Source organism: Penaeus monodon, chromosome 3 (assembly GCF_015228065.2).
Source record: "Penaeus monodon isolate SGIC_2016 chromosome 3, NSTDA_Pmon_1, whole genome shotgun sequence".
Lineage (NCBI taxonomy): Eukaryota > Metazoa > Arthropoda > Malacostraca > Decapoda > Penaeidae > Penaeus > Penaeus monodon.
This window is the reverse complement of record NC_051388.1, coordinates 24,498,805-24,510,808: the sequence shown is the minus strand read 5'-3', so window position 1 is coordinate 24,510,808 and position 12,004 is coordinate 24,498,805. Positions and strand designations below refer to the sequence as shown.

At 38.3% G+C, this 12,004-nt stretch overlaps 1 protein-coding gene across 3 annotated transcripts in view; it reads left to right on the top strand.

Moving 5' to 3' along the window:
• The window catches only part of LOC119593635 (aminopeptidase N-like), a 9,871-nt gene extending 699 nt beyond the window's left edge, over positions 1 to 9,172 (top strand). For 2 of the 3 annotated variants that reach the window (XM_037942590.1, XM_037942597.1), the window contains exons 3-18: positions 1,778 to 2,005; positions 2,148 to 2,356; positions 2,441 to 2,596; positions 2,708 to 2,838; positions 3,125 to 3,302; positions 3,917 to 4,100; positions 4,295 to 4,451; positions 4,541 to 4,622; positions 4,796 to 4,979; positions 5,066 to 5,402; positions 5,656 to 5,798; positions 7,329 to 7,519; positions 7,807 to 7,977; positions 8,367 to 8,510; positions 8,659 to 8,731; positions 8,890 to 9,172. In XM_037942590.1, the coding sequence (XP_037798518.1) occupies positions 1,778 to 2,005; positions 2,148 to 2,356; positions 2,441 to 2,596; positions 2,708 to 2,838; positions 3,125 to 3,302; positions 3,917 to 4,100; positions 4,295 to 4,451; positions 4,541 to 4,622; positions 4,796 to 4,979; positions 5,066 to 5,402; positions 5,656 to 5,798; positions 7,329 to 7,519; positions 7,807 to 7,977; positions 8,367 to 8,510; positions 8,659 to 8,731; positions 8,890 to 9,060 (2,739 nt within the window). In that variant the 3' untranslated portion in view covers positions 9,061 to 9,172. Of the gene's footprint in view, positions 1 to 1,777; positions 2,006 to 2,147; positions 2,357 to 2,440; positions 2,597 to 2,707; positions 2,839 to 3,124; positions 3,303 to 3,916; positions 4,101 to 4,294; positions 4,452 to 4,540; positions 4,623 to 4,795; positions 4,980 to 5,065; positions 5,403 to 5,655; positions 5,799 to 7,328; positions 7,520 to 7,806; positions 7,978 to 8,366; positions 8,511 to 8,658; positions 8,737 to 8,889 lie in introns of all 3 variants that reach the window. The other variant, XM_037942603.1, reaches the window with a different exon arrangement.
• The last annotated feature ends 2,832 nt before the right edge of the window (positions 9,173 to 12,004 follow it).

The window sequence follows — 12,004 nt, the reverse complement described above, 5'->3', positions numbered from 1 at the left end:
AACATGCTTCATTACTGTGTAGCCTAATATGACCTGCGTTAACCATGCAAGTGCATTATTTGAACATGTATAAACACATGTATATGTATATTCATTTGTGTTTGTATACAAGTAGATATGTATTTAAGTATATCTTTACGCGCCCACACACAAACCGCGCCCACACACACACACACACACAACCGCGCGCGCACACACACACACATGTACACGCGCACACATACGACCACGTACACACACACACGCGCGCGCGCGCACACACGTACACACATACACAGAGGTGCGCGCGCGTGGGTGTGTCCTCCCTTTGTCCTTATGGGATCAGGGATGTCACTTTTGCCTTTTTGTTTATTTAAAACCAAAAACGTCTGTATTAAGATAATACTCTCAGAGTCTGTGATTTAGTATTTTATCGTCAAATATAAAAAGTAGGAAACGAACTACCCAACTTTCCAAACTGAAAAGACGAACCCGAGATTTGACCCCCTTTTCGTACAAAATTACGGTGGATATTTTTCGTTTTGGTGCTGAATAATCCAACAACCTCTAAACAGAAGTTTAGTTGAATCGGTAAAGGGACTTTTCAGAAATTTTCTTTGACCTCGAAAAGGCTTACGATACTTCTTGAAAGCATGTCATACTTATGAAGCTGTGTGCCATTGATTAAAGAGGAGCATTACCTACCTTCATAAGAAGCTTCCTTGCTGATAGGAGTTTTAGAGTGCGGGTGGGAAACAGCTATTCTAACCAGGAAGATCCGCCGGAAGGGGTCCCGCAAGGGAGTATCTTAAGTGTGATCCTGTTTGTCATCGCTATAAATGACATCATAAACATCATTCCAAGTGCTGTTTCGTGTAGTCTGTATGTGGATGACTTCACACTATAATGCTCAGGAGGAAGCTTACAGGATGTGCAAGGACACATGCAGATTGCAGTAAATCAGGTTGTGCAGTGGGCAACATACAACGGGTTCAAATTCTCTCCAGTATGACATTGGTTATTTCCACAAAAGGGGAAAGTTTCATCCTTCCCTCTGTTTAGGAACAAACCCAATGCATTTTATCCAAAAGGTGAAGTACTTTGGGTCTATTTTCTTTACTCAAAGCTTATGTGAGAGCCTCAAAGGAGAAAGCACAAGGTATTCGCCGCTAATGACTTTAGCTGTTGACGCGGCAGATGATCTTAAATAATCAGTTAATCAAGCTGTTGTCCAACCAGTTTCATGTTTCAAACAATCTAGCTTCGAATGCTTGGCATTCCAAGTGGCGTTCAATAGTTTTCTTTCTCTACTTGTTAGGCCTTCATCCAAAGAATGAAAACTTTCACGACACCAAAAAAAGTTGTCGGCGTCCGATGCTTTTATAGTAAAATTCGAAACACTTGTACGTGCCAGAAAACTCTTTTTTAGGTATACCCTTAAGTTGATAATCCTTTGAATAACATGATTTCGGTGATAATGAACTCGAGGCTAAAATTGAGAGCTATCTAATCCCGTCTAGCAAGTAGTGTCCGCTATTCCACACTTTTTGTTTCTAAAGGTAACAATCTCACTAAAGTTCTTGTTTTGGGAGATGAAATCAGTTTCGTACGTGATAGTGACATTAAACAGTTTTCTACATAACTTGACATGGAAAGGGATATTTCAGCACTTAGGTTACCAAGCCTTATCCATATAATAACTACTTTGTATGTCCCTCAGTCTTTACTTAGCAAATTCCAGTGTTTTTGTTATTATCATTATTATTAACAAAGTAAACCACATGTCCATTTTCAACAGACTGAGGCATCTACATCATCGCTAATTACAACAAAGAAAGCTGAGAACTTCGATGTGCGGCTGTCTCGAGCCCTTAAGCCACTCCATTACCTAGTCAAACTTCAACCCTTCATCAATGGCAACTTCAGCATCATCGGCTATATGGAGGTAGAGATGGAGGTTCTCGAACCCACCTCCAACATCACTCTCCACATATCCGATATCGTCACTAAAAATGACACCATAAGGGTAGGCACCAGCTTCAATACGTTGTTTAATGGTTACCACATGTTGCGGATCTAGCACATTTAAACGTGGCTTGATATTTGGAAACTGAAGCTGATTGCTTTGTTTCATATGGAGGTTTCAGAATTATGCTCTTCTGTTTCAGGTGTATACTTCGAACCAAGCACAACGCCGAGGTTTGAGGATCAAGAAACACGAGTATGATCATGGTCGTCAGTTCTACATCGCTCATTTGAGGAAAGAGCTGCAGAAGGGAAAAACGTACATCCTGTCCATGGAGTTCCTTGGTTATCTTAACGATGAGATGCATGGCTTCTACAGGGCGACCTACAAGGATGTTGACGGCAACACCAGGTGAATGTCCCTTTGTTGTCTACAACGTATATTTTACAGTATACCAAGGAATAAAATTTGCATATTAAAACTATATCTTTCCAGACATGTGGCTGCGACACAGTTCCAGCCCACCGCCGCCCGCAAAGCTTTTCCTTGCTTCGACGAGCCCGCACTGAAGGCAACCTTCGAAATTCACCTCGCAAGGGAATCTGGGATGACGACCCTCTCCAACATGCCCATCGCCGAAACTGTGCCTGTGTGAGTAGTACTTCTTTAAACGCAAATGTTATTCTATACTTAATATTAAAATGTTATTCTTAATACCTTCCACTACATTCTTTAATCGAAGTTGATTTTCTAATCCAACAGTGAAGGACAGGAGGGATGGGTGTGGGACCGTTACGAGAAGAGCGTCCCCATGTCCACCTACCTCGTCGCCTTCATCGTGTCAGACTACGTTCAGATCAACTCGACCGTGAATGACCGCATAGCCTTTCGAGGTAATGAGAGGTTTTTTCGAAGATTGGTTGAGTAGTGACAATGTTTTATCAGCGTTAATGTCTGTCTGTTTACGAGGGAGAGAGAGAACCTTTCTTGCATATATTCTTGTGAAAAAAACGTAATTGATTTCAGACTTATTACGCTACTGATACACGAATATATAATATCATTATAATTAGTTTTCATAATGCACCTTAGTGAATCATTGTTACCGTAAGCATGTGCAAAACAGCATGGTCAGGGGTGAAAGTGCTTAACATTCTAACTAGAAATTCTCTCTGGCAGTATGGGCGCGACAAGAGACCATAGATCAAGCAGAGTATGCAAATGAGGTGGGTCCCAAGATCCTAAGTTTCTTTGAAGATTATTTCAACGTGTCTTATCCCCTCCCGAAGATGGACATGATTGCATTAACAGACTTCTCTGCAGGAGCTATGGAGAACTGGGGTCTAATAACTTACAGGTAATGCAATGACGTTAGTATAGAATATCATAGCACCCTTATGTAACATTATTTTGAATGTTGGTTATCACTGTTATCACTTGAAAAAATAATTTTGGTATGTTACTAGTATATGTTTATGTTCAAGAGGATTTTTGTATGCAATTACCCCTCACTGGAGCTAATAGTAATCAATATTTCTATTCTCATAACTATGTAAGAAGCACAGTTCAGTACAAGAAATCATTAATAGTCAACCACCTACGAATTAAGCCCACTTTAGAATAATAATGTGTGATGGAGATCCTAGACCTTCTTATTTAGGAGCCTGGATTAATAATATATTTTTTATACAGAGAGAGAGAGAAGAAAATGTTAGGGTCGAGAATAAGGATGTAACGCATTTACGTTAAGAGAGAAATAAGGGGTACTTATTTAATAGGCTAACTTCAACTCATCTTTTTGAAGGAATTATTACTAGGTGGTATATAATTATTGTGGAGCTCTAACAGGAAAACTACATACCTCTCTGTTAAATATGAAATATCTTGTAACTTAATTGCTAACAGCATGCACAGTAGTATTCCCAACTATGACAGAATTCATGCCGTTAAATCTGCTCTCAATCTAAACAGGGAAAGTTTTCTCTTGTACGACGCACAAGTTTCAACTCCAGTCGACAAGTCAATTACTGCAGAAATTGTATCCCATGAGTTGGCTCACCAGTGGTTCGGCAATCTGGTGACGCCCAAGTGGTGGGACGACCTGTGGCTCAACGAGGGATTCGCGACCTATATAAGTTACCTTGGTGTAGATCATGTAAGTTACTTGAGGCATGATATTCATAATAAACTCAATGAATAACAGATAATGCCTATACCTATAGCATATCTGTGTGAGTTTAGGGAGAGGGCGAAAATAGAAATATGAATCACGCGGATTACTAGTACTGTGAAGGTGCAAGGATTAAGTGGTGAAAGTGAACAGCATTTTGTTTTTCTTCCGTTCAAAAGGTAGAACCATCGTGGAAGACAATGGAAACAACCCTCGTCGAAATCGTCCATAATGTGTTCGGTTTAGACAGCCTAGAGTCCTCCCACAGGATCAGCATTCCTGTCTCGGACCCCGACGAAATATTTGAAGTCTTTGATGACATATCCTACAATAAAGGTCGGTATTTTTTCATTATTTTGGTGTTAGGGTATTTCTTTGTCCGTATCAGTGCTTATCTAATGTGTTTTCTTTCTACAACAACCTAGGATCGTCTATCATCCGGATGATGACCCACTACCTCACTGAGGCAACATTTAGGAAGGGACTGAACAACTACTTAAAAGCACTGTAAATATGCTTATATCAAAAGTGTGCCCTATGGCATGTGATACCAACAGGGTGCAATAATGTCTCATCTTAGCTTAAAGGTTTGAAATATGTATTGTGTTACTTTCTCAATGTTTAAGTCACGTTCTTCTTATTATTATTATTCTCCTGTATCTATTTCCATTTTCATTTAGCACATACAATAGTTCTGTGCAAGACGACCTGTGGATGCATCTGACTATGGCGGCTCACGAGGATGGCATTCTACCCCAGAACGTGACTGTTAAGATGATCATGGACACGTGGACGCTGCAGATGGGCTACCCCGTCATCCAGGTGACGAGGAGCCCCGACGGAACCTCAGCCATTTTAACCCAGGTGAGCTTGTACTCAGTGGAAGAGAGGAAACATTCACTTAACATATTATTGGGTCATATATACATATATCCTGATTTTATTTCCAGGAGCGGTTCCTCTTAGAAAGGAGCGCAAACTCTTCCAACACCACGGATTACAAGTGGTGGGTGCCACTGACTTACACGACCCAGAGTGAGGCCAACTTCAACCAGACTCAAGCCAGTCTATGGATGAAGGACTCTGAGGACCACATCACCGTCTCATCCCTTCCCCCGAAGGACCAGTGGGTCATCTTCAACCTACAGGAGACGGGCTACTACAGAGTCAACTACGACGACCACAACTGGAATCTTATTATCCAGCAGTTGAAGAAGGACCACCAGGTTATTTGTCCCGTCAACAGAGGACAGATTATCGATGATGCCATGAACCTTGCCAGAGCTGGTACAGTAATCTTCACCTTTCTTATCCGTGCCTCTTTCTTCTCTTCTTTTCCAGTAAAGAAAAAGACAGCCGTTTTCTGTGTGTACATGAATATCCAAGAATTATTATCACTCTCCTTTTCATATTTAAATATACTAACATACAGCGAATGGTCATGTTTTTGAGCAGTTAAAATATATGCAGAAGTTACAAAATTAGCGATTGAAATCAGTTTTATGATTTCTTAATAAGCAAAAACATGGGTACCTTCCAGGTCATCTCAGCTACAAGATTGCCATTGACGTGTATGCATATTTGCGGAAAGAAAGTGAATATCTGCCTTGGGCTACAGGCGTCAATAAACTCTGTTACATAGAGAGTATGTTCAAACGCAGAAGTGGATTCGGCGCTCTCAAGGTAAGACCTGGATTCTCACAAGATTCATTTGTCTCCAGTGAAACCATAGTTGAGATAACGAATTGTTTTAATCACCTATTTACAATATATGACTTGCTCACACATCCACATAAAAACATAATATACATATACATATATATATATATATATATATATATATATATATATATATATATATATATATATACAAATATACATGTGTGTATATATATCTTTTTAATTCATGCATGTATACATATATATAATATATATATCTATATATATATATATATATATATATATATATATATATATATGATAGATAGATAGATAGATAGATAGATAGATAGATAATATAGATATATAATGTGTGTGTGTGTTTAATGTATATAATATAATATATATATATATATATATATATATGTATATATATATATACATATATGTATGTATATAGATACAAATATATGTGATATATATATATTTATATATATATATATATATATATATATATATATATATATATATATATTATATACATACATATGCATATACATATATATATAAATATACATATATACATATAGTCATATACATATAGTGTGTGTGCGTGTGCGTGTATATATATGTGTGTGTGTGTGTGTGTGTGTGTGTGTGTGTGTGTGTGTGTGTGTGTGTGTGTGTGTGTGTGTGTGTGTGTATCTATGATATTATCTGGTGCCCATAGCAAGTTCGTACTTATGTCCAAATAAAAAGAAGCATATCGATGAACAAAATAACTGTATTTAATACTTCTTTTATGTACAATAATAATAAAATATATTATAAAAAAAAATCCAATCCCAAACAACCTTTAATAGATAAAATAACACTAAACAAAAGACTTCGCCGGGAGTAAACATAGGTAGAGACACTCTCCCTGTGGAGAGTAATATAGAAGCTGACTGAAAGGCAGGTGGCAGCGTGGTCGGAGTCAGCCACTGATCTGAAAATAAAGATTGGATCCAGTTTCTCTTTAAAGATCAGTGAATTCAGCCAAGGAGTGAACTCGAGTCAGCCACCGAAACATAGCTCGGTATCTAAGTATCTACTTCAAGTACAGCCAATATCCTCGAATATTATCATATCCTGTTATTGGTTCACGTGGAATGTTCCCTTCTTCATCTAGATAGATAAAGAAAAAAATAGATTGTATTAAGCCAGGTCACATGGAAAATTCATTAATTAGATAATTAAATCATATGATGAAATCCGACATGGCAAATATGTATGTAAATAACGAAATAATGAATGACTGATATTTTAATAAAACGTAACAATACAACTAATTCTAGCACTAATTAGCCCACCCATAATACATATATATACAGGCATGCATAAAAACATATATACATACATATACATATGCAGATACATATATACATATGTATATACATATACATACATACATACATGCATACATACATACATATACACCACATATATATGTGTGTATGTGTACGTGTATGTATGTATTCAAATGCACGTATAAAAACATTTGGTTCTTTCCAGCGCTACCTCCTGGATTTGGTGTTGCCGCTCTACGAGTCTGTTGGGTTCGACAACAAAATAGAGGACTCTTTCTTGGAGCAACAGAAGAGGAAAATCGCTGTAACGTGGGCTTGTAAACTGGGCCACAAGGACTGTCTCGACAAGGTGCTCACTCTCTACAGGCACTGGATGTCTCATCCGGACAATACGAGGTAGGTGTAGCGCAGTGTGTGTAGCATAATGACTGTGTAAATTCTTCTTTGCATCAGTATTATATTACTGTTGTCATTTTTTATCTTAATATTATAATTGTCGATAATATCATTACATTCATTGGTGATAGTGTTACTCTACATATAATTTCATGATCATTATAATAAGCACTGTGACTAATATTATCAAACTTGCTATCATATCAAATTAATAAGGACCAGATACTCTACCAAAGTGAATATAATCCCCATGAGCTAATCTAGATATATCATTATAAACATTTCAGTATCATTTCGCCAAACCTCAAAGCAACGGTGTGCTGTCACGCCATCGCCGAAGGCGGAGAGGCCGAGTGGGACTTCGCTTGGGACCAGTACATTACCACCAGCGTCGCTACCGAGAAAAAGCTTCTTCTCCACTCTATGTCCTGCACAAAACAGGCTTGGATCCTATCTAGGTACGTCGTCATATGTGAGAGGGGTGGCGGTTGGGAAAGAGAGATATTGTCAGGGAAATTCAGAAAAAAATAGATCCGGGTATGGTGCTCTGCTCATGGATGGCACAATGGTAGGAAGTGCCAGGACCTCAAAGCATCCAGAATTTCTGAAGTGAAGCTGATATTCACTGACTTCTCGTGGTTTCATGGCGTAGCTCTACTACCTCACACTTTTAGGAGAAGCAGCTTTGGGTCAGGTGGTCGTCGGTTATTGTATCGAACCCAAGGGTGTAATGTTTTGGCTGTCAGGGATTATTTTGATGTTCAAAAAGTGAGAGAGACAAACAGACAGAGTGAGGAGAAGGTGCGCATGCGTGCTGAAGTTTTCCTTAATTTCTTAATTTTTCCAGATACCTCGAGATGGCCATGAACTCGGGTAATGGCATAAGACTTCAAGATGCTATATATGTGTTAAGAGCCATGAGTAACAATGATGTGGGACGCTCCTTGATATGGGACTACCTCACACTTAATTGGAACAATATTTATACATTGTAAGTCTTGTCCTTTCACTAATATATAATGTGAACACAGTAGCATATACATTAAAATAAATAACGTAATAAATATGAATATAAATGCTAAGACAAACGATGTCAACCTATATGTCCCTCTGCATTTTTTTTTACTTCCATTTCACAGCAAGAAGAGGAGGAGAGGCGATGTAATGAAGAGGGTAACACAAACCTTCAACACAAAACAGGAACTCGAAAAGGTAAGGTCGGTTGTTCTGTGTATTCAGCAATACTATCAAGCATTAACTAGATCACGCAAAATAAACATTTCTCATATACATAGTACTTTTTGTTCAATTGAAATTCACTGTGAGATCTTAACAGTCCTTTAACCACGAAGCATATCACAACTTTTCAGGTCCAGTCGTTTTTGAGGAGGAGGACGGTGTCCTTGGAAGGGAACCAGAGGAACGTCCAACAGGCAGAAGAGAAGGTCAAGAACAACGTCGCCTGGATGGACGCCAACTATGACGTCATAGTCCAGTGGCTGGAGGAGAACGGTTACTCCTCGAAACTCAGGGTCGTTTAATTCCATCCCGTCCGTCGCCCCTTTGGAGCTTGTTCTTCAAAGACTGTCACAAATGCCATTTTGTCTGGTGTGCACATAAATAGATATGCTACATATATGTGTGTGTGTGTGTGTGTGAATATATATATATATATATATATATATATATATATATATATATATATATATATATATATATATATATATATATATATATATATAATATAGATATATATATATAATATATATATATATATATATATATATATATATATATATATATATATATCATATATATTTATACATACATATATATCATATATGTTTATATATCATATATATAATATATATGATATATATAGATATATATCATATATATTTATATATCATATATATATATATATATATATATATATATATATATATATATATATATTTATTATGTAAATATATCTCATATAAATTTTTATATACATATGTATCATATATATTTATTATATATATGTATCATATATTTATCATATATGTGTATCATATATATTTATTATATATGTGTATCATATATATTTATTAAATATATATCATAAATTTATCCATATGATTATACTAAGATTGTTATAATTCTTGTCACTGTAAGAATGAGTTTTCTTCAGTACCGGTATTCTAACAATAATAAGAAATGATTGTCATATTCAATATGAAAATTTATAATTCTGCTGGAAATTGATATGAAGTCTATGTTACAAAAGAAATATGATGATTAATATTTTCATCTTACTTTTTTGTTCAATTTGTTGGTTCAGCTAATAAAAATTAGAATTTCTGACATACTTTAATAACCGTGAACAGTGAAATTATCAAATCAACTGATACTAACTTAGTTGATTGATTATTTAAAATTATCTGCCCTTTGACAACTAAGGTCAACGCGAATAAGTTGTTGGACTGAAATATTAAAATGTTTAAGAGTTTGAAAATCTACCAATAAACGCATAAAAATATTGCATAAATATTATGCATAATTAAAATGTCATTAAAATTATTAGTCTCCTTAGGAAATTAATAAGACCTATGTCACAAACCTCCCCAAGTACATTTTTCAGTGTATATGGTCTGAGAATGTTGCACATCTTTCCACTACATGTGCGACCGTTTATGGCTTTTAGCATCCCTCACAAAGTGTTTCACGTTTAACCATCATCAGCCCATATGTCAATCTTGTTAATACAACTCTACTTGTCGGTTGGGATGGATGCAGGTCACCCAACTGCCAAATTCGTCTCTAGTCTCTCACAGTTTGTTTTTAGAGGCATGCCGTAATTGCTATCTCCATTTATCGTTAAGACAATGTGTGGGAAAGGAAAATGAGCATCACAGGGCTGAGTGTAGCTGCCTGAACCTTCCGATCAGCCCACTCATTCCTACTGATATCAACATGCGCTGGCACCCAATAAAGTTATTTTTTCGTATGATGACATCACTCTAAGTGAGGGAGCCAACCTCCCTCACCACTGGATGTGATAGGTTTAAGCTCTTCATTGCTTACAAAGATACATGGAACTCTGCAGTGAAGATTGAGGCTGCCGAAGAAAGACTGCCAACTGCAATCTTCCTCCTGCTTACTACTGCAAAGACCACACCATTTTCAGATTTCGAACTATCTGTATATATTGCATCTGATCCTTGGTACTTAGAAGTGTGTTGAAGGAATCTCTCCCTGACTTCTTAGGATCTATCCCCTTTTCCTGACCAAATCCAGCTCGGCTTGATTGGTCCAAGGGGGGCATTGGGGAGTTAGAACATTGGTAAGATTTAAAATGAGATCTTCCCCAAAATTCCTCATTCTTCTACTTAGGATCGGCTATCCTCACGGGGGTTGAAAACCAATCTGGATGTAGTAGATCCCAGAATCCTTTATAGTCTCATGTAGTAAATAAGGTTCACATAATCCCGGTGTAATGAAAGAGGTGGTTCTCCACTCTTCACTCCAAGATAAGTGTGAAAGAACCGGCCAAATACTAAGCACTTTTCTAGCTTTAACCTTTAACTTTTTGATGTGAGGTTTGGCTTAGAGAAAAGTTGAACCCATGGTATGTCCCATGTGGGACCCCTTCCAGCTGATCCTCCAGGTAAGAAAAACGGTTTCCCACCTGCACTCTAAACTTCCTATCACTTTGAATGAAGGTAGGTAATGCTCCTCTTAAACCAATGCCATGCAGCTTTAGGAGTATGCTGTAGCAGCACGACCCCGCAACCTTAAGTTCAGCGTAGTTTCCCAGGTTGGGTCACATCAGGTCCACAGCCATGTCATCTCATTGGACAGTGGGCTCCCCTCGTTCCCTGCGCGCTTACACAGCGCTCGTGTACTTAAGCCGCAGAGCCCAAAACGAGATCAGCATTCCCCGATCCTCCAGCAGAACCAGACAACAGCAGCAGCACCACAAGGACTGCCCAGTCCTTAGCGACTGGCGAGCCTGCCAGCTCCCCAGTTGATCTCCGACCCCATACACAGATGACCAACTATCACTTACTATACTAGTGACCACCGGAGTGATACGTTATGATATTTTGCTCACTCGCTTTGCTCACTCTCTGGAGGGGGAGTACCTGTAGCAGCACGACCCCGCAACCTGGAGTTCAGCATAGTTTCCCAGGTTGGTTCACATCAGGTCCACAGCCATGTCCGCGCTCATTGGACAGCGGGCTCCCCTCGTTCCCTGCGCGCTTACACAGCGCTCGTGTACTTAAGCCGCAGAGCCCAAAACGAGATCAGCATTCCCCGATCCTCTAGCAGAGCAGACAACAGCAGCAGCACCACAAGGACTGCCCAATCCTTAGCCGACTGGGGAACCTGCCGGCTCCCCCATTGATCTCCGACTTCACCTTCAACACGCAGCCATACCTGTGGGCACTCACACCCACAACATACACTCCCCAAAGAGATATGACACCAGTAACCTCAAAT